The sequence below is a fragment of the Passer montanus genome, unplaced genomic scaffold (genome assembly GCF_014805655.1).
Source record: "Passer montanus isolate IOZ18808 unplaced genomic scaffold, ASM1480565v1 scaffold3, whole genome shotgun sequence".
Lineage (NCBI taxonomy): Eukaryota > Metazoa > Chordata > Aves > Passeriformes > Passeridae > Passer > Passer montanus.
The window spans coordinates 1,300,995-1,320,377 of record NW_024367707.1 but is presented as its reverse complement, the minus strand read 5'-3'; the positions used below and the strand labels follow the sequence as shown (position 1 = coordinate 1,320,377).

Sequence of the window (19,383 nt, the reverse complement as noted above, 5' to 3'; positions counted from 1 at the left end):
CCTTAACTCTCTTCCTCCCCAGATTAAATAATTTACAAGTTTGAAAAAGAGCCTCCAGTTTGCTGTGTATTCCTCAACAGACAGGACAAGAATTCTTTCAGTACTCTTTAAAAGAACACTGGTATTATCCCTTCAAGGAGTGGAAGGAGCTCATGAGCACTCCCCGCCCCTAGACAGCACTGCAGGCAGTCGCCTATCGCTCCCCTGGGCACCTGGCTGTCACTGGTATGTACATGCCCAAAATTCAGATAAACCACTGCTGCTCACCTACATAGCAGCAATAAACAGTCATCTACTGCTGGGCAATAGAAAACTGTAAAACCAGGAGCTGCTGCAACAAAGACTTTCACTGTTTGCAGGGTTCAGTTTCAACAGAAACCCCAATGACAATTATCTGCTGTCTGAGCTAATTCAAATACACCTTGTCAAGGGCCACTACCATCAGTAGTAGTGCCAACCCATAGTATACTAATCCTCATCCCAGATTTTCAACCCTCCTCAGAAGTACAGGTGAGCTCAAGACAAAATACCAGTCGGAAAATTCAGAGCCAGCAAAACATGAACTTACAAACTGGAAGCAGCTCCTGACGCTCGGCTCGATGTTGCTGCCGCCGAAGGAGGCCACCTCCCCCAGCTGCCGGGGGATCTGGATGGAGTCGTGCAGCAGCAGCCCCAGCCGGCGCTGGTCACAGAAGCCAGTGGAACTTGCCACTTGTTTGAACAGGTCTGGAGGAAGGAGAAGGACACCAGAGGTCAAGCATCACCGCCAGGATGTGGCAAGCAGCCCAGATCTGCGTCCTTTCCAAGGCTCGCAGGTGCGGTCAACAGCCTTGGAGGACACGAACACAAATATGACTTCCATCTGGCTGATCTGTTCCCATAAACACTGGGGTTTTTCTGTGAAATGTGACTCTTGTGGTAATTTTTAATAGTGTTACTGGCTTGTGCCTGGGGAGAAAGGCCATTCTAACACACACCTGTGCCATTACTGGTAATAGAAGCAGAGACTTGATAACATAGCTAACTAAACAGCAGGATCTTCAAGCCACAATACTGATGTCTAAAAAATAATGTTTAACAGTAAAATAATTTCATACAACATAGATCACCTTTTCAAGTCTTAGCAATCAACATACAACTCAGAGAATCCATTTCTCTTCCAGATGAGTTAAAATGATAACCAAGAGCCCCCTAACTTTGATATATTATGATCTCTTAATTCAAGAGAATTTCTTGAAAAGAAAAGAAAAATTATAATATTGCAGAACTTGCCATCCATCAGAAATTTTAATATAATATTAATTTTTTGCTTCTGAAATGAAATGTCACTTGATTTTCTCTTATTGCATCATTCTAGAAAAGAATCCTTACGGGGCAGAATTGTTATCCCTTCATAAGCTCAATTTAATTTGATGGAAATTAATTATACTATGTATATATTGAGGAGGTTATAGAATTAATAATAAAAAAAAGAAACAGGTTATCATTAAATAAAATATTTATCTGGCAACATCTCTGTTGACAATATATTACCTGAATAAATTCTCCTTACTTTTCAACAGTTGAAAAAAAAAAGAGAGAGAGCAAAATAAGGCTAAAATAAAATAATGCTCTTTTTTTTGGAGTCACTTTAATATTTTACCCAACACCAGGGATACAATTATAAAGGTCCTTCAGCACTGCTCGAGATAACTTTCCTAGCACTGCTTAGACACCTGTTTTCTTCCAAGGGAATAAAGGAACAGATAGAGAAAGGATTACTTTTTAATTACATGAATTTCACTCTTGCAAAGTCTAGTTTTATAATGAATAATTCTGGGATGAATGCTTCCATCACCTCTGCAAGCCTTAAGAATTGTGTTCTAGCAAAACCAACTCTGCTGCACAAATGAGACAAAAAATTCTAAGGGGTGCAAGTCATTGCATACTTGCAGCAATACTAATGGCAACTGCACTACGACTTCAGCATGTGGCAAAGCCACACCACAGCATGACAGACACAATTCCTTCCTCTCCCACAGCTATTCAGCTTTCAATTTCCCTGTCATTAAAACATTAAATGTCCTTTGCAAGGTTATAGGACACTTAATAGGTTGTGCATTACTGTGCACACACACTGCAGGAAAATCTAAAATATGAATGTTTACCTTTAGAACTTTGATAATCTTAGATGAAATATCATTTTGAAAAATATCTGTACTAATTTTCTTAAAAAATATTTTCTGAATACTTTTTCTTAACTCCCACATGAAACATCTAGAAATTTAAACTGTGACATTCATTGTGATTGCCCTAAAATCTGATCCAATTATACAATGTTATGCAGAGATCCCGCTGTTGGTACTCTCTGTTTTCTCTTTAGAGTTCTTCAGCTTGCATTAGTAGAGAGTAAAATGATAATAATTGATGAAGAACTGCTATGGTATTGGGTCAACCAATCCAGGTTGGATTTTCAGTGGTATTTTTAAGTGCTTGAATGAGAAATACAAGTTAATTCAACAAGAAAGTTACTTTTGAGAACTACATTTATCAGTAGTTCTTTTCTGGATCCTAGTCTCATTAGTGAACTGACTTATTAGTCATGTAAAACTAAGACTGCAAGTGTAATTTTTTTCAGGTATTTCCTCTCTTAAAATACGCAAAATTTGCCCACCTTTAGTATTTATTTATTTATTAAAATGCATTTATTTAAAGGTAGCAACTATATTTAAACACAATGTACATATTAAGACCGACCACAATGCTGGAATCATTTAAAAAAGTTAACATATTTGAAAATAGTGTAATGCAAGTGTCCTGTAGACATGCATTTTTGTGTGTAAAGGTGGTTGAAGCAGTCATCTCCAAAAGGGGTTCTTGTGCTTCAGGGAGTGTTCAAGACAATCTATCAGGGTGCAGTAAAGAAATACTTTTTGTACACATAATAAATTCAATTGAAAGTTTCAAAATAGTGTTTATTTAATCTTTATCACATCTCTCTTAACTTTCTTCTTTTGATATGCTTTATAACATAGACAATTTATTAGTACAGCAGTACCTGTACATAATTTGTGAACAGATTTACATCTACTGGAGGTGGATGGTCAAAATTTTTTCTGCTGGGAGGGGTGCGATCAAAAACGTTTGTGAACTGCAGTGCTAAATTACCTAAAACTACAGGGATCAAATAACTTAAAGTACAAGGGGAAACAAGACACTTTGCATCTTCAATATCTAAAATCATGTTTCTGTATGCTATTTAAATGTTTATTCAATAAAAAAACAGGAGGAATAAAACAGGAACAACAACATAAGGTAAACCCAAAATAATTACATCGACTTACATCTGTATTTATCTTCCAGGTGTGCTTTACAAAGGGACACGACACCGGTTTTGAAAGATAAGACACGGATCCTTCCTGTTCGACCCCTAATGGAAAAGAAACATTGGCTGATAATAAAATCCATTTGTGTCATAATTTATTTACTGTAACCAAGTTCACTGCAGTCCTGTAGACTTCATAAATTAAATCTCACAGACAACACTCAAGCTGGATGGTTATTAGTGAAGCTAGAAAAGTAAAACATTGCTGTGGCTTCACAGGCATAGCTGAACTGCAGTGTGTTGTTGCAGCAATTCTACATGAAATGGTCTTGATCGAAAATAAGCACTCATCTCTTTTTTATAAAAAAAGTGAGTAAATGCTCTTTACACTATGCTTCCTTGAACAGGCTCCTCTATGAACTGCTGCTGAGTGATTCTCAGAGGAGATAAGGTCCCTGACAGAACAGCAAACTAGCTCTTTTTCCAAAGACAATATAGCTTTACTTCCACCAGAAATCCAAGGCAGCAGTCGTTTTTAGAAAGTCTTCACTTACAGTCTGTCAGCCATGCCCTGACTTGCCAGAAAAGGCAACAGGAAGGCAAGCACGAGAAAGCAGCCTCTGCCAGAAGTGTGCAGTGACAGAGACACTTGTAGTATGTTCAGGTGAAAGATAAAGCCTGCCTAGAAATCACGGCAAGGCAGGCAGGCTGTACAGTTATGCCATTAACACCTTGGTGTGCTCTCTCAGCTCTTTCTGGCAGAGCTCAAACCTCTCCTGTGCGGTGCCAAGGGGCTGGGACACACCAACCAGCCCCTGCTGCCTGTCAGTCTCCTCCTCACGCTCACTCCTGCCTTGTAACATGCCCACGCTACTACTTCTGCTTTCCAATGTGACAGCAAGAACAACATCCTCCTCTGAGCTGCAGGCGATGCAGTGACAAACCTTCACATCTTCTCTCAGTCATCTGCTTTAACTCAATTTACTTCCAGTTGCTGGTTTCCCCCCAGACTTTTGTTTCTGATAGCATTTCAAATATGTAACATCTATTGCAAACGAAGACATACACAAAACAGGAGGCTAATGCCTAAACCAAACACTTTTGAAGCAGAGACTTATCAGCAGTTTTGAAGCGTCACCAGTAACGCCCCACTGGGAATAAGATAAATCATGTAGAGGCAGGCCATGGTCATGCATCAGGCTGCACCACAGGTAAAGATGCATGTGGTCTTTTTAATCCTATGAAAGAGCTGAGGAGCCAGCAGTGCTCATTTACCCACACATCTCCCCTGCAAACCCTGTAAAAGGTACAGACAGAAACCTGTGGACAATGCCAAATTTAGAATTTTCAGCTTTTTATTAAAGAATCTTGCATTTTTCACTATGAATAAGAAGAAACATTTGTAGTTTACCTATGCTTTCCACACTCTGGTCCTCTCACTCCTCTCCCTCAAATCTTTTCCAAATTAATTATCATCTGTGCCCTGAGAAACTCCTCCTGATGAATACCAGACTCATGCAAATTATACAAGAGAAGAATATAGAATAATGATTGCTCTGCAAGGCAATTAAATTGAAACTTGTACGAATCATGAGTTGTTCAGTTCACTCTCCTCTCCTCCCAAGTCAAACCAATAATTTAGCAAGCTACTGCAAATGAGCATGAGTGACTGATCAATTAAAACAAATCCAAAATGTGCTGGATTTGCAGAGCTGTACCCATAATTAGATCAGTCATTGACTGTGAATTTGATTAATATCTTTACAAATGACAGTTTTCAATTATAAGAAAAGTAAAGATGCAGTACATTTAATTAAACGTCTCTGGTAGCGCTGTGCACTTTGGTTGATCTCTGCCTATTAAGTTTACAATGAAAACTAAACACATGTAACCCCAAGGTCACCTCTCTTACCAGTGTAATTTAAACTTGAATTTGGGTAAAATAGCTACAAGCTTTCCTCACACATAAAACACCTCTGTGTTCCATTGTGCCCTGCAATATGCAGCTCCTCAGCATACCTAGGGATGCCTGGAGGCAGATAATTATAATTTCTAATGTTGTACTTGCAGCACAGTGAAAAGATAAAGAAAGCTAGACTGGACATGTCTACTGCACATGCCACATCCAAACTGGACAGTTCAGCTTAGGAGCAGCCTGTGGAATGACCTTTAGTTCCCTCTCTGCCTCTTATTAATATCATTAATATTAATTAATAATTAATATCTTATTAGTATCCCTAACACATGTTTTGTTTTCACTAACTGGGAGTCTTCATTTATATGTTATTTATGGTTCATGGTAACTAAGAAGTGGATCACTGTTCTGTGAAAGCCAAAGCAGATTAAACAAATAAAACCTGCCTCTTGAATGAATACAGCCCCATTCCCTAGTACTGGTAAACTAAAAGAATTATAATGTAATCTGGGTAATCCACAAGATACTGCAGCTGCTGCAGGGGATTTCACAGAAAACTGACTTTTGGAGGTGATCCTTCAGGAAGATCTGTACAGATTTATACTTTTTTTTTGCAGGTGATCACTGAAGCTTCATTGCTGTGACAAAGGGTGGATAGAAGAACAATGTTATGACCCTGTAACAACAGTATGGTTCAAAATGTCACAGGAAATACAGTAATTGTCCCATGACCTTCCAATTCTACAGGTAAATGTTTATTCTGCCACAGAAACGAGCATGTCTGGCTGGAAGTGGCTGACAAAAACCTTAGAAACACACAACTGACTTTTTGAAAATTAAATTCACCAAATACAAATATAATGGCTTATTCTAAAATGAGCTTACAAACATGTGCTGGAATTTGCCTATGCATCATGAGCAGTATCACTAACCCACTTAAAAGAAATACCCATAGATCTTCTTCAGGTATATTTAGTCTGTTGTGCTTATACTGATGGGTACACTTTTTAAAATAAAATTTCAAATTAAATGTTTCTCAAGTCTTCTTACAGCTACGGGTTGTAAGCACATTAGACAAGAGATGACCCTTTTCCATCTTTGAAAAAGAATGACAGATTGAAAGCTATAGAAAATTGACATATTTGAAAAGGTTTAACATCCAGAGGTACAGACAGGCAAAAGTTTATACGGTGTTCATTTTGTTGCTTCTTGATAATTTGCTTGAATTTCTTTAGCAAAATAAATTAAAATGCCATGTAAAGTCATGACCTGCTGTGGATAGACACGCAGTCACAGAATTGGTCTGAACACAAAAATCTGCTTAAAAAGTTGTTTTCTAGCTCTCTCATTACCTATCTTAGTAAAACCAGGATTGTAAGCCTAACCAAGGGCTGTATTGATTCAGCTAAATGCAGCCATTAAACCATTAGGTTTATTAAACTTTCACTTCAACAACCCTTTTTTTCAGCTCCAAGCTACCCAGGCTATATTGGGGCAAACAGCTTAATACACCCTCCCCCTCCCCTTGGGCTACTGGGAAAGCTTCTGGAGCTTTCCCATGTCCTGAGCCCCCCATACATACGTGTCATAGACATTCAGAAGCCAGTTGAGGCACATGTCCACGCAGAGGGGGACGTTGACCAGGTTATTGTGCTCTTGCTCCAGTCGATCGTAAATGGTGGTCAGGCAGTTAATGATCTGCAGAATATCCATTGGCTGGTCGTTCTGTTTGAGGTTGTGCTGGTCCAAGGCATCACAGGCAGCAGACAGACTCAGGAGATCCACTGTTGAAATAAAAAAAAAATACACAACTATAAAGACGGAAGAGAAACAGTGGTTGCACTACTCACATCCCAAAAGTAAATAGAGCACTGTACTTGGCTTATGTGCCTGGCCAGAGGATGTAAAAATGTCCTTTGAAAGTCACATGCAAGACTGGTTTCAGGACTCCTACAGATGCAATGTTATTTAGCTGTGGCCTCAGAGACCAGTGTGTATCTGTTTCATTTTTAGCTGTAAAGTACTTATTATGCTCTTGAGTCCTATGGAAATATTACACAAATTGCTGTGCAAGTAAGAACTATGTATTTCATGCTTTATGTTCCTACAGATAGACAGGCTAATATTTGATTACTGCACCCACCAAATGTGCTCTCACTATAGCACAGGTCATCAGCTTTCCTGAGATGCACTGCCCATTTCTTAGAGAAGTCAAGCAATCTTAACCAAACCAAACTCCACAAGGAATGTGCAAAAAAAATCAGAGCTGAACTATGTAACGTCTCTGTTACTTTTCCTCTAGTGAGGACAGTGAAGAGAAGGTTCTGGAAACACTAAATGTCCTGTTTCAATATTTATTAATTAAATGAATCCATTTTTAATTCTGATTAGTATTTATAATTATAAACACCTCTATGGCATTATAGAGTAAGACGTGTTTAAACTTATTAGTCAACATGCAACAGAGATTTTTGTCACAGACATTTAAAAAATTGATTTTTATTCAAATTTAAGTCAGTTGAATTTTGAAATGCAGATATCCAGGGCAAAAAACTGAACTTCCCTTTCTCAGCTGTTAACCTCCACAAACTAACATCACCAAGCAGCATCACACTTAGGGCACACAAAATTATGGGATGTTGGTTTACAAAGTGAGGCAGCAATAATAACAAAGGAAATCAGAAAGATGAGATGCTTGATGACGATCTTCCGGCTGCCACAGGAAACCACTTCATAACTCCTTGCAGTGAATTTCCAGGGTGTGAGCAATGGGGACGCTGAAGCCCAGATGCTGTTAATCCTGCTCATACCATGAGCAGTCACACAGTGCAGCACGATGTAGTATGACCCAAGGCAGTAGCATCTGGTCCAAAAATGAACTGTCCAAAATCATCCAGGAAATTCTTCCAAAACTGGAAAATGAACTGACTCAACTGCAAGACCAGTTTTTCTCTCAATGGAATAAAAAAAAAAGTGCTTTCTTGAGTTCTGGTAAGCAGCATCTCTTCATAATGCCAAAAAACCCTACATAATGAGCAGAGGCCAAATGCAGAACATCATATAGGAATTTTTTTAAAACTTGATTCTGTTTAAGGTCCCATTTGGCAAATTCACATACTCATACACTTGAGTATCCTATTTTACCCTGGATGAAACTGCCCCTTTGATGTCCTGGTGGGAGATGAGAAATACTTTAGCTGCCCACAGGGCTGGTTCGCAATACTGCTTGGACAGTACGTTGGGATTTTGTAACTGCCAAAAGAATTTCAAGAGTATACATTTCATTGGAAATCAATAGGGACTTCTGCTACTAAATCCCTTAAGCACTTCTGAAAATTTCGTCCTCTGGGCCTAACATACCTAGTGCTAGAGTGAATAAGGAAACCTTGGAATGCTATCCCTATTATTACACCAAGAAATTTAGCTTTGACTCCATGATTTTGTGCAGAGTTTTATTGGAGTTTTAGCTTTTTTTCACATTAGCATATAGACATTTACTAAAATAAAGTATTTTGGAATATTATGTTTAACCTAATACCATAAAAAATACAGCTATGCTAAAGTCAGTGTTATATCCTGCAAAAGATCTGTTCCTGAGCATCTCAGAAAAAATGTTTTTCTTCTAAGAATTCATTAGTCAAATTGAAAATAGAGCACAGCCCTCACAACACCTTAACTGAGCTTTAGGCTGAACTCTCAGTTCCTTTGAGACTACGAATCAACGGTAATTAAATGAAGCCCTCAGGCGTCTGAGTGGCAGCATAATTATATATGCAGCTACTGCTAAACATGGGTCATTCCACTTTGTGAAAGCTCTTCCCGTTAATAAACAGCATATTCTGAAAAGCCTTTCAGCCCACTCTTCATCAACCTCCTGTCCTATCCCGAAGTTTGTAACACACAATTATCTCCTAACAAGTAAAAAGCATTTGCCAACACGTTCTGCTTTAGGGAATCTCTTTTTCTGGGAAAAAGGAAGGCTCTGGTCTTCATCACATTGAGATCCTCCTCCATCTTTCCCACCAAGACTTAAGAAATATCTGTGTGAGGTCCTCTCCCAGAACACAGAACTGCATATTTATTTCTTAAAAGCAGATATGGAGGTCTTGTGAATGACCAACCTGCACAAGACAAGCTCCACAGTGAGATATGTATTGAAGAGCTGAGTATTTGTCACCATGCAGTGATTTGAAAAGCTTTACTTGCAATAAACCATACCATTTTATGCTTTGCAAGTCTTGTGGGCTCTCTGCCACTCTTTTACACTTTTCTATTTAAAATTCCAAAACTGACTCCAAAATCTATGTGAGCAGTGGCTTCTAGCTTACTTTGAAGTCTAAGTCACTTATATAAATATTCTTTGGCCTCAAAGGCAACAGAGATAAGGTTAGGATGTTTTTAACTAGACACTGCCAGATTGCAGGAAAAGTATAAAAGACAACATAGAATAAGTAACCAGTTGAAGGACAGAAGTGACAATTAACAGGCAGGAGAAAGTGCACTCTAGAAGTCACAAACTGAACTTAGGGAAAACTCAACATATGGCTGGTAATAAAAAGTATAAACGGTCCTCCCAGAATGCAAGATCATCTTCTCTGTAACCTGCTGCAAAAAAGATCCCTAGCAGAAGTTCTTGAATATTTTATTTTGCTGCATTTCCAAGAAAAGTTTGTGAATACATCTCATTTTATTGGTATCACGATATCCTATGTGGTTTGCACTTGAAGATCAGATCTTTAAAAGTAACAAAACTAGAAAGTCATCATGCTTTGATGTGATTATCAAAGAAATCCATAAATTTTAAAAAATTTTGTGCAATAGTTACACCTGGCATGCTCACAACAATTTTGAAGGCTGAAATGATAAAGCCACACACTAAATAACACAACACATAAGCATTTATTTGTTAAGGATTTCTATTTTCCACATTCTTCTTTAAGTTTAAAATCCTAGTGTCTTAATATTCATTGGGCTGACTTATGAACTGAAAAGAACTAATGTTTAAGTACAGCTCCCTTTTTAAAGTGTTTCTATTCTTGACTGAGAATAGGCTGTACCTTTACTTCTGCAGGCCTTCTATAAAGCACACATTTTTAGAGTACTCTTCAGCAGACAAAAATGCTGTTCTCTATGAAGATTGCAGAAAAGAAGATCTATAAATATATATAGGCATATATGGATATATATATATATATATATATAAAAATATAAAAATTCCTGCAATTTTAAAACAGAAATGAAAAGTAAGAGCTGAAAGCAGCACCTACTGCAAGTGGGATTTTGGCTTTGCGTAGGAGCCCTGAAACCCAGCACTGTGCTCTAATTCTACTATTGCCAAAATGCAGAAAAACAATTTTGAAATGAGTTGAGGTTTAAAAAAAAACCTAATTGAACTGAGTTCACAAGCGACACTGACATGATAGAATACACAAATACAATGATGGTGTCTCCAGGCAAAAATATTTGTAAGAACAAAGCCTGCTAACCAAATTCCTTAAATACTTCTCCTTAGATACAAGTATGAAGAATGTGCTAGAGTAATCAGTGTAAACGCCACTGCATGTCTCTGAGAGCATCAATTCTCTGAAAATTTACCTAAATGTAACCTCAAGACTTCAGCTTACTCAGCTGGACAGGGGATGGAAAATACACAGAAAAGCTCATGGGTCAAAATAAGGACAGGGAGAGATCATCCACGTGTTACTGTCACAGGCAACACAGACCCAACTTGGGAGAATTAACTGAATTCATCACCAATCAAATCAGAGAAGGATAATGAGTAATAAATCTGAAATCTTAAAACACATCCCCCAACTCCTCCCTTCTTCCCAGGGTCAACTTCACTCCCAAATTCTCTACCTCCTCCCCTGCAGCAGCAGCAGGGGAATTGGGGGCTGCAGTCAATTCATCACATGTTGTTTCTGCTGCTGCTTTCTCCTCAGTGGGAGGATTCCTCACACTCTTCCCCCGCTCCACTGTGCAGTCTCCCACGGGAGCCAGTCCTCTACAAACTGCTCCAACGCAAGCTCTTCCCACTGGCTGCAGTTCTTCACAAACTGCTCCGGAGTGGATCCCTCCCACAGGATTCAGTCCTTGGGGAACAGACAGTGCTGCCAGCAAACCTGCTCCAGTGTGGGCTCCTCACCAAGAATTCACAATTCCTGCCATGATCCTGCCCCAGCACGGGTTGCACCTTGGTCACAGCCTCTTTCAGGCACCCATCTGCTCTGGCATGGGGTTCTCCACAGGCTGCAGGTGGGTATTTGCTCCACTGGAGAGCTCTACAGGCAGCAGGGGCACACCATGGTCTTTGCCATATGCTGCAGAGGAATCCCAGCTCTGGCACTTGAAGTATCTCCTCCCCCTCCTTCTGCACTGACCTTGGTGTCTGCAGAGTTGTTTCTCTCACGGATTTCCCCTCCTCTTTCCCAGCCGCTGCTGTGCAGCAGATTGTCTCCCACACCCTTCTCAACTACATTATCCCACAGGCACTGTCACTGCCAGTGATGGGCTTGGCCGTAGCCAGCAGCAGGTCTGTTTTGGAGGTGGCTGGCATTGGCTCTGCCAGACATGGGGTAAATTTCTAGCAGATTTCTTAGAGAAACCACCCCCAGACACAATGCGCTACCACAATCTGGCCACATAAACCCAATGCAAAAGTCCAAGACGAATCCAGAATTATTTAATTGTAGGAATCAGTTATTGAAGAACACCTGCAGGACCACAGAGTCACAGCCAGCACAGGTTTGTGAGGGGAAAGTCCTGTTTAAAAAATTTAATTTCCTTTTCACAGAATCACACAGAATCACAAAATAGTTTGGAAGAGACCTTCAAGATCATCGAGTCCAACCCATGCCCTAACACCTCAACTAAACCATGGCAGTGAGTGCCACATCCAGTCTTTTTTTAAACTCATCCAGGGATGATGACTCCACCACCTCCTCCAGCAGGAGTACTTTACGACACAGTAACCCAGATAATTGACCAAAGGAAGCCAGTTCATTCATGGTTTTGGATTTCAGTAAAATTTTCAATACTGTTTCTCACAGGATCTTTCCAGACCAAATGTCCAGCCCCCAGCTGGAAAAACACCCCATGTGATGGGTGAGCAGCTGACTCACAGATGGGGCACAAAGTGTTACAATGAATGGAGGGACATCAGAGTGGTGAGCTGTCACTAAGGGGCTCCACAGGGCTCCATCCTCAGTCCTGTGCTCTTCCAACATCTTCATAAAGGACTTGAACACAGGACTGGAAGGGATGCTGAGCAAGTTTGCAGGTGATACAAAACTGAGAGGAGCTTCTGGCCCCCTCAAAGGCAGGGAGGCCCTGCAGAGACCTCGACAGATGAGAGGCCTGGGCTGTCACCAACCATGTGAAATTCAACAAGGGAAATGCTGGATTCTGCACCTGGGATGGGGCAGCCCTGGATGTACAGACAGACTGGGGAATGAGAGGCTGGAAAGCAGCACCAGGAAAAGCAGCCTGGAGATCCTGGTTGATGGGAAGTTGAATGTAAGCCAGCAGTGCCCTGGCAGCCAGGAGAGACATCCCTGTCCTGGGGGCATCAGGGACAGCATCACCAGCTGGGCAAGGGAGAGGATTGTCCTGTCTGCTCTGCCCTGGGGCAGCCTCACCTTGAGTGCTGGGGGCAGCTTTGGGTGCCACAATACAGAAAAGACATTAAGGTGTTAAAGAACATCCAAAGGAGGGCAATGAGGATGGTGAAGCTCTGTGAAAAGGGACTGAAGTCACTGGGATCAGCCTGGAGGAGACTGAGGGGAGACCTCACTGCAGTTACAACTTCCTCATCAGGGGAAGACAAAGGGCAGGCACTGATCTCCTCTCTGTGACCAGCGACAGGACACAAGGGAATGGTCTGAAGCTGTGCTGGGGGAGGTTTAGTCTGGATATTGGAAAAAAGTTCTACACCCAGAGGGTGGCTGGGCACTGGAACAGGCTCCCCAGGGGAAGTGGTCACAGCACCGAGACTGTCAGTGTTCAAGAAGCATCCAGACAGTGCTCTCAGGCACATGGTGTGATGCTTGGAGCATCCTGCCAGGAGTTGGAGCATACTTGTGAGCTCCCTCCAACTCAGAATATTGTATGATTCTAATACAGATAAAATGAGATGCAAAGTTTTGCACTTTCAGTCATAAAAACCTGTTACAAGTTATACTTATGCACTGCCAGCTAGTTAATTCCAAAAATTCTGTTTCCTTCCGTGCTGCACTGATTATGAATACTTCTCAGCGCATATCACTCCAGTTTCTTTATACCACATTTCCACAATGAGTGTGTCAGAAGTGCTGTACCATGGAAATATGTTTATATTTCTAATCATCCTAATTCCTTCTTTGTCACTGCATTCATATTGAAATCTGTCATTACAAGACTTCTCACTTATTGTTTATTTTTTCCCTTTTTTTCCCTATTTTTTATACATTCAGACATTAAGTCTGCACACTTTAGCGGAATTCACCCATGCTTATAAGCCTAAAAGTAAACATGCTCAAAAATACCGAGGTTTGACACTGTTCCAGAAAGCATGTGAGCACAAATCCAACTTGAGATAAATCAACAGTTGAGACATTTGCAACTGTGTCAGAAATTTAACCCTGTAATTAAGTGCCAAACAGTGAATGTTAAAATATTTTAATAATCCTCCCAATTGGACTGCCTAATAAACTGCTTGCTTTGGCAACTGACTGGCCATCAAGAAAACTCTCAGCGAATTATTTAGCTATCAGGTTACAATAAGCTGAAAAGGAAATGTAATTCTAGTGAAAAGTAGAATAACATACAGCAGTTGGGAGAATTAAAATGTTCGAACATGCACATCACTAATGTAACAGCTGATGAGAGACTTTTCAACACAACTGAAAGCTGGGGAAAAAATGAAGCTAAATGTTTATTGAGATGATCTCATTTAAAGGCAATAACCCCTCAGGGTTCAAGATTCAACTTAACAAACCATCAGCAGCTCCAGCTCTGAAGCGATTATTTCACCAGAGCTCTCACTGTTCCCAACACACCACAACTGTGCTCCTCGGCTGCAAAGCTGTGGCTGACACAGGACATGGCACAGTGACATGGCACAGTGAAAACACCTGGCTAAAGCATGTAAAGATAAGAAATATGTACAGGATGTTCAGTTTTATTTCTGAACTGCTGCTCTGCCGTACACAGATCTGCAGATCACCCAGCACTCTGGTTTTGTAATGATCGTGCAAACCGGTGGCACCGGTGGCAGCAGGAGGCCCTTCAGGTGAGAGGTCTCCATGTAGAGCTGGGGGTATGTGTGGGAGTGTTTTTCTGTGTCTGAAACCTGTGAATAAACTTGTGTGTTGGTGCTGGAGCCTTCCTGGCAGAGGGTGAGGCACAGGCAGGTACTTACAGCAGAGAGCCTTCTGCAGCCTGCGGAGTTTCATGGCAGTCCTGTACGCCGAGAACCTGACGTTGTTCAGGTCAGCTGTAGGGAGGCAATATCAGAATAAATGATCAGCTTTACACACTAGAAATAAACCAGACTCATGAATACGTTGTTATGTTGAACTACAAGACTATACCTGTTGGTTAAAAGAGCAGAGGTGGAAAAAAAATTTGTTAGAAATTTCACTGAGTTAAAGACCTCAAATCTTGGCAATCCACCATTCAAAAAAACCCCACTAAGTCCTAAAGTGTTACTTCCTTTTGTTCAAAGGTACTGAACTAAACAGCACTTGAAAGGACAACATCAGTGACTGCAGCAGTGTCTGAAAATACTGCAGAGCTTTTCACACCGAAGGCACTGTGAGGGAGATAAGCCCCTGAAACTTCCTTGCTCACCTTATGCACCAGCCAGGCTGTGTGCAGGCAGCCCCATGGGAAAACCTATGCCCAGAAAAACACAACTGACTCTCAGCTACTGCTAAAACAAGAAAACTCATTAAAAATATCCAATTAAACTTCTGTGCTTTCCACCTAAGCAGGCCCCAGCCATGCCCAGAGATGTAGAGCCTTTCTGGAGAGAAGCCAGCTCACCCAGCCAGGTGAGTTTCCAGGTCCCCACCTGCAAAATGGCAGGCAGCCAGTGGCTCTGGCAGCGTGACAGGGAATGGCACACAGGTGGGGAGACACTGTCTGGTTCAACTTTTGCAAAGCTGTCCTCATACGTTTAACAAAATAAGGACATCAGCACAAGTCCCCACTGAATACTTTAACCACGGCTTGCAAAACCTCCTGGCCACTGTGGGGACAAAGACACACCAGACCAGAGCACAGAAGCTGGTCCCAAGGGGCACTGCCAGCAGCTGCACTGGGAACTGAGGAGTGGCAGGGGACACACTTGTAAATACAGGGCAGCCACCCACCACTGAACAGAGAGATGCACGCTCTTGGCCCTGCCACCTACCCAAGTAATTCCCGGGCACACACAGTCCCGTGCAGCCTAAGGATCATTCTCAAGACATTGCTTGGCATATTGTAACTTAAGGGTTTTCCAGAACAGAAATACACTGCTTGTGCCAGCCAGTTTCAGCACCTGACAACACTGCTGAATGCATTTAATTTACTGATGAAACCCATGGAGCCTAAGGAATTACTGATGGGAAAGTGTTTAGAAAATGTAAACTACAACGTAAATACAAAAAGAACATTAGAGGAAAAATGTAGTGGTTCAAAATAAAGGTCCCTTTAGCTCAATAAGCTTCCTCTAACCTGACAGACTCTTAGAGAAAGAATATGATGAAAAACAGGGGAAGACAAAACATTTCCTTGCTGGCATACAAGCTAAGGTGCTGTAAAGCTGTTTGAAATGTGGTAGCTTGGGTATAACTATCCCAACATCATTTATAATGCTGTACAGGTATAGGTAGCAGAGGGAATATAGTCTCAATTACATTAATTTTAATTAAGCTGTTCTGAATGAATAATATGAGGTATGATAATTCAGTAGTTTTGAATACCTTAATAAAAGCTGTGGAACATTTCTGAAACATGTCTTAGAGCAGAAAGGAAGTTTCAGATTTGTATATAATTTATTTTTCTTTGCACAGCTGCATACACCTTTTTAATGGGCACTTCTGTGTATTGCTCCTGCCAGCTCTGTCTCTCACCATCATCCTGACAGGTCCTTTATGTGGTGTAGAATACAGTGAGTTAAATAGAGACTTAATTTGTCTTAAATGGAAATTAATAAAGCAGTCTCTCATAAACACACCATGAATTCAATTACATTTTGTACCCTTGCTGCAAATCTGTATTTGTAATCTGTAAAAGAATATTATGGCTAGCATTTGACAAAATGAAGAAGCCTTTCTTAAATTCTCCCTGAGTGCTCTGAAAGAAGCTTATCTATTTATTATTTACATTTTCAGAAATGTGAGTAAATACATATGCATATTTCAGGCCTCGATCAAGGCAGAAAATACAATCCGTGAAGACATTTAATCCTGGAAGTGCTACAGTTTACATCTATTTTCCTGTATATGTAATACACACTGAATTTATCACCAACCTTAACGACACTGCTGCCAAGAAGCATCTGCTCTAAATGATGAAGCAGCAACGCCAGGTGCTCGTTTTGGAGCCCTTATCTCAGGTTTTGGAAGAGCAGCAGCCCCGCTGCTCATTTGGCTCTGCAAGCCGAGGCTGAGCCATCACACACCGCCACTGCCACTGTCACTGCTGTCACCAGGACCAGCCTGCACCCACTTACTGTCCCTGTGCCAACTGCTCACCTCTGTCTTCCTTATGCCACCATCTCCACGCTTCTGATGGACAGCTGTCTTACCAGATGGTGACAGTCACTTCAAGATCACTGGATCTTAATGATTTCACCTTTCCCCTCCCTATGCCTATGCAATTGTCAGTGGTGCCTTCCCTCCCCTGGGGCTACTGCTGGAACAAACGTGTTGCTCTGGGTAGCAACAGAAGGAGCCCAGGCCCCTCCTAACTGGGTTCAAAACATTTGGCTTGCTGGATGAGACCCCATTTAAATGAACCACAGAACACAAGAGTGCCAGGGAATGAGTCCTGGCCCTGGGCTGGGGAGAGCTGGACATAAAGCTGCCCCTGACATTGAGTGGGGGACCTTGAGTGAGGAGCACAGACACATCGCCTGCTCAAACCCCAGCTGCTCCTGCTGGCAAGAGGCAGAGGAGGGAGGAAGGGGGCTCAAGCAGCAGCAACCTTCCAAAAGCCTATGGAAACACCAGTATCTCTCTGTGCTGTGAAATTATTTTTGCTTTTTTTCCTGGATCCTAATGGAAAAAAAAATGTTGCTTTCTCTACCCCCACACAGCCCACTGAAAGAGTTAGGACCCATGAAACCCTGCTTCCAGAGCTTTTATCGTTTCAGAGCATGTTGAGGAGAACAGTGCACTGCACAAGTTTTCCTCCAACCCTTTCCTCCCACTCCTAGAAAGTATGTACCCCCTCATCCTCTGAACTGAGTGGCCAGAGGGCTGGAAAGCTCTTGCTGTATTGTGAAACTTTTGCAAATTGTTAACAATACTCCCTCTTCTTGCTCAGAAGGCAACTTTCAAGCTGTAAACCATGTAAATGCCCAAGAGTATAATTTGTTTATGGTCTGAAACAACGATGCAGTGGAAGAGGTCACCTGGCCCCTGGAAAGGAACCAACAGAAGAAAGGATCATGAAGGAGTATTTGGTGACATATTTACATCCCAGAAAAAAGAAAAATCATGACTTTCCCATCACTCAGCCATGGATGACCCCTCTGTTCAAGTGAATATATATCTTTCTCTATCTAATAAGATGATAACAGTGAACAAGAATGAGTGCTTTTATTACAAATGCAGCTTTAATGAAGGGTACTTCAGACTGCTGATAGGAGTAACTCAAATCAGAAATACTGTGGAAAGATGATAAGATAATTAAATTCTAACATTTTCTGCATAATTCTGCATGTTGAGAGAAATCTCAAAACATAAGGACCATGTTCTATTTCCACAGTATTCTAGCAATACCTGCAATTACACACAGCACATCTTTTTGCTAGTGCATAATCAAGCAAAAAAACCTACTCATCTGAGAAGTGGTCAGTGATTCAAACCACCTGCTGGAATGTCTCACTGACTACTGACACAGATCAGTAGTCAAATAAAATCTTGCAGTTTGGTTTTATTTTTTAAAATCCTCTCTTGCTAAATTCTGGATTTTACACTGGGATATGAGTGGCATATTAAGAGGAAAACATATTCTCAAATTCTTGAGCTTTTGCTGCAAAAAATAGCTTGTAAAATAACTGAAAGCAATAAAAAAAATTAAAATCAGTACATTTTCTAAAATAACCTATTTAAGAAGAGGTTTAGCATCTAGGATGAGGGATATTTGTTTTTACTCTTAAGGAGTCACATCTATAAGCCAGACAACAGGATTTAAATAAGTCCCCCCTACAGCTGCTGCATCTGCTGAGAGTGCTGAGTGACTGGAAGGTTCCATTTGGAATCATCCTATCCTGTATGACAGAACCATCCCACTGTGTTTAAAAGCACTGGGATGGGCCAGGCTACCTCCCACCAAAGGCTGTTCATACCATTCATGTCTCTCCAAATGTAATCTGAAGGCATCTCATAAACTCCTCTGTACCAGGAAGCTACCTTTCCTCCTTACTTTGAAGAGGGGGTTCTTGTTTATATTATTGTGAATGTTATTAAAATTGCTTTTTGGTTAATGAGGGCAAAACACACACCCTTCACCTGGTCCTATGGACAGCAATTATCTCACTGTCTGGACATCACCTAACTGAAATGAGCAGCTTACATGCTTCAGGTGGTATTAACCTGAAATTAACAACTTAATTCTTTTAAAGAAATTAGATGTCATCAGGTCAAATCCTCATCCTCATTTTATAAGATTTACAGTGTTCTGAGGGTTTTTTTACTCTCAGGTGCAAAGACAGAAAATGTGAACCTCTAGTGATTTACCTAGAGACCTGAAAGCCCTACTCAGCCACAGCTTGTGACATGCTCATAGACTGCTCATAAATACACTGCCTGGGGATAACCTATTTTGGGAATTGCAATGCCTTCCTAACAGATGTTAAAAACTCTTTACTGGACAGTCCTGAATAGACAGTAATTCCTCTACATTCCTTCCACTAAATTTTCCATGTTTCATCAGACATTAGTGGTACTCTTGCCTTTTCAAAAAGCTTCAG

At 41.0% G+C, this 19,383-nt stretch overlaps 1 protein-coding gene across 12 annotated transcripts in view; it reads right to left on the bottom strand.

Moving 5' to 3' along the window:
• The window catches only part of DMD (dystrophin), a 1,159,435-nt gene that overhangs the window by 52,753 nt on the left and 1,087,299 nt on the right, over window positions 1-19,383 (bottom strand). For all 12 annotated transcript variants that reach the window (XM_039714180.1, XM_039714179.1, XM_039714182.1 and 9 more), the window contains 4 exons: window positions 14,617-14,691; window positions 6,802-7,003; window positions 3,324-3,409; window positions 569-726 (listed from right to left, as the gene is read on the bottom strand). In XM_039714180.1, the coding sequence (XP_039570114.1) occupies window positions 569-726; window positions 3,324-3,409; window positions 6,802-7,003; window positions 14,617-14,691 (521 nt within the window). The remainder of the gene's footprint in view (window positions 1-568; window positions 727-3,323; window positions 3,410-6,801; window positions 7,004-14,616; window positions 14,692-19,383) is intronic.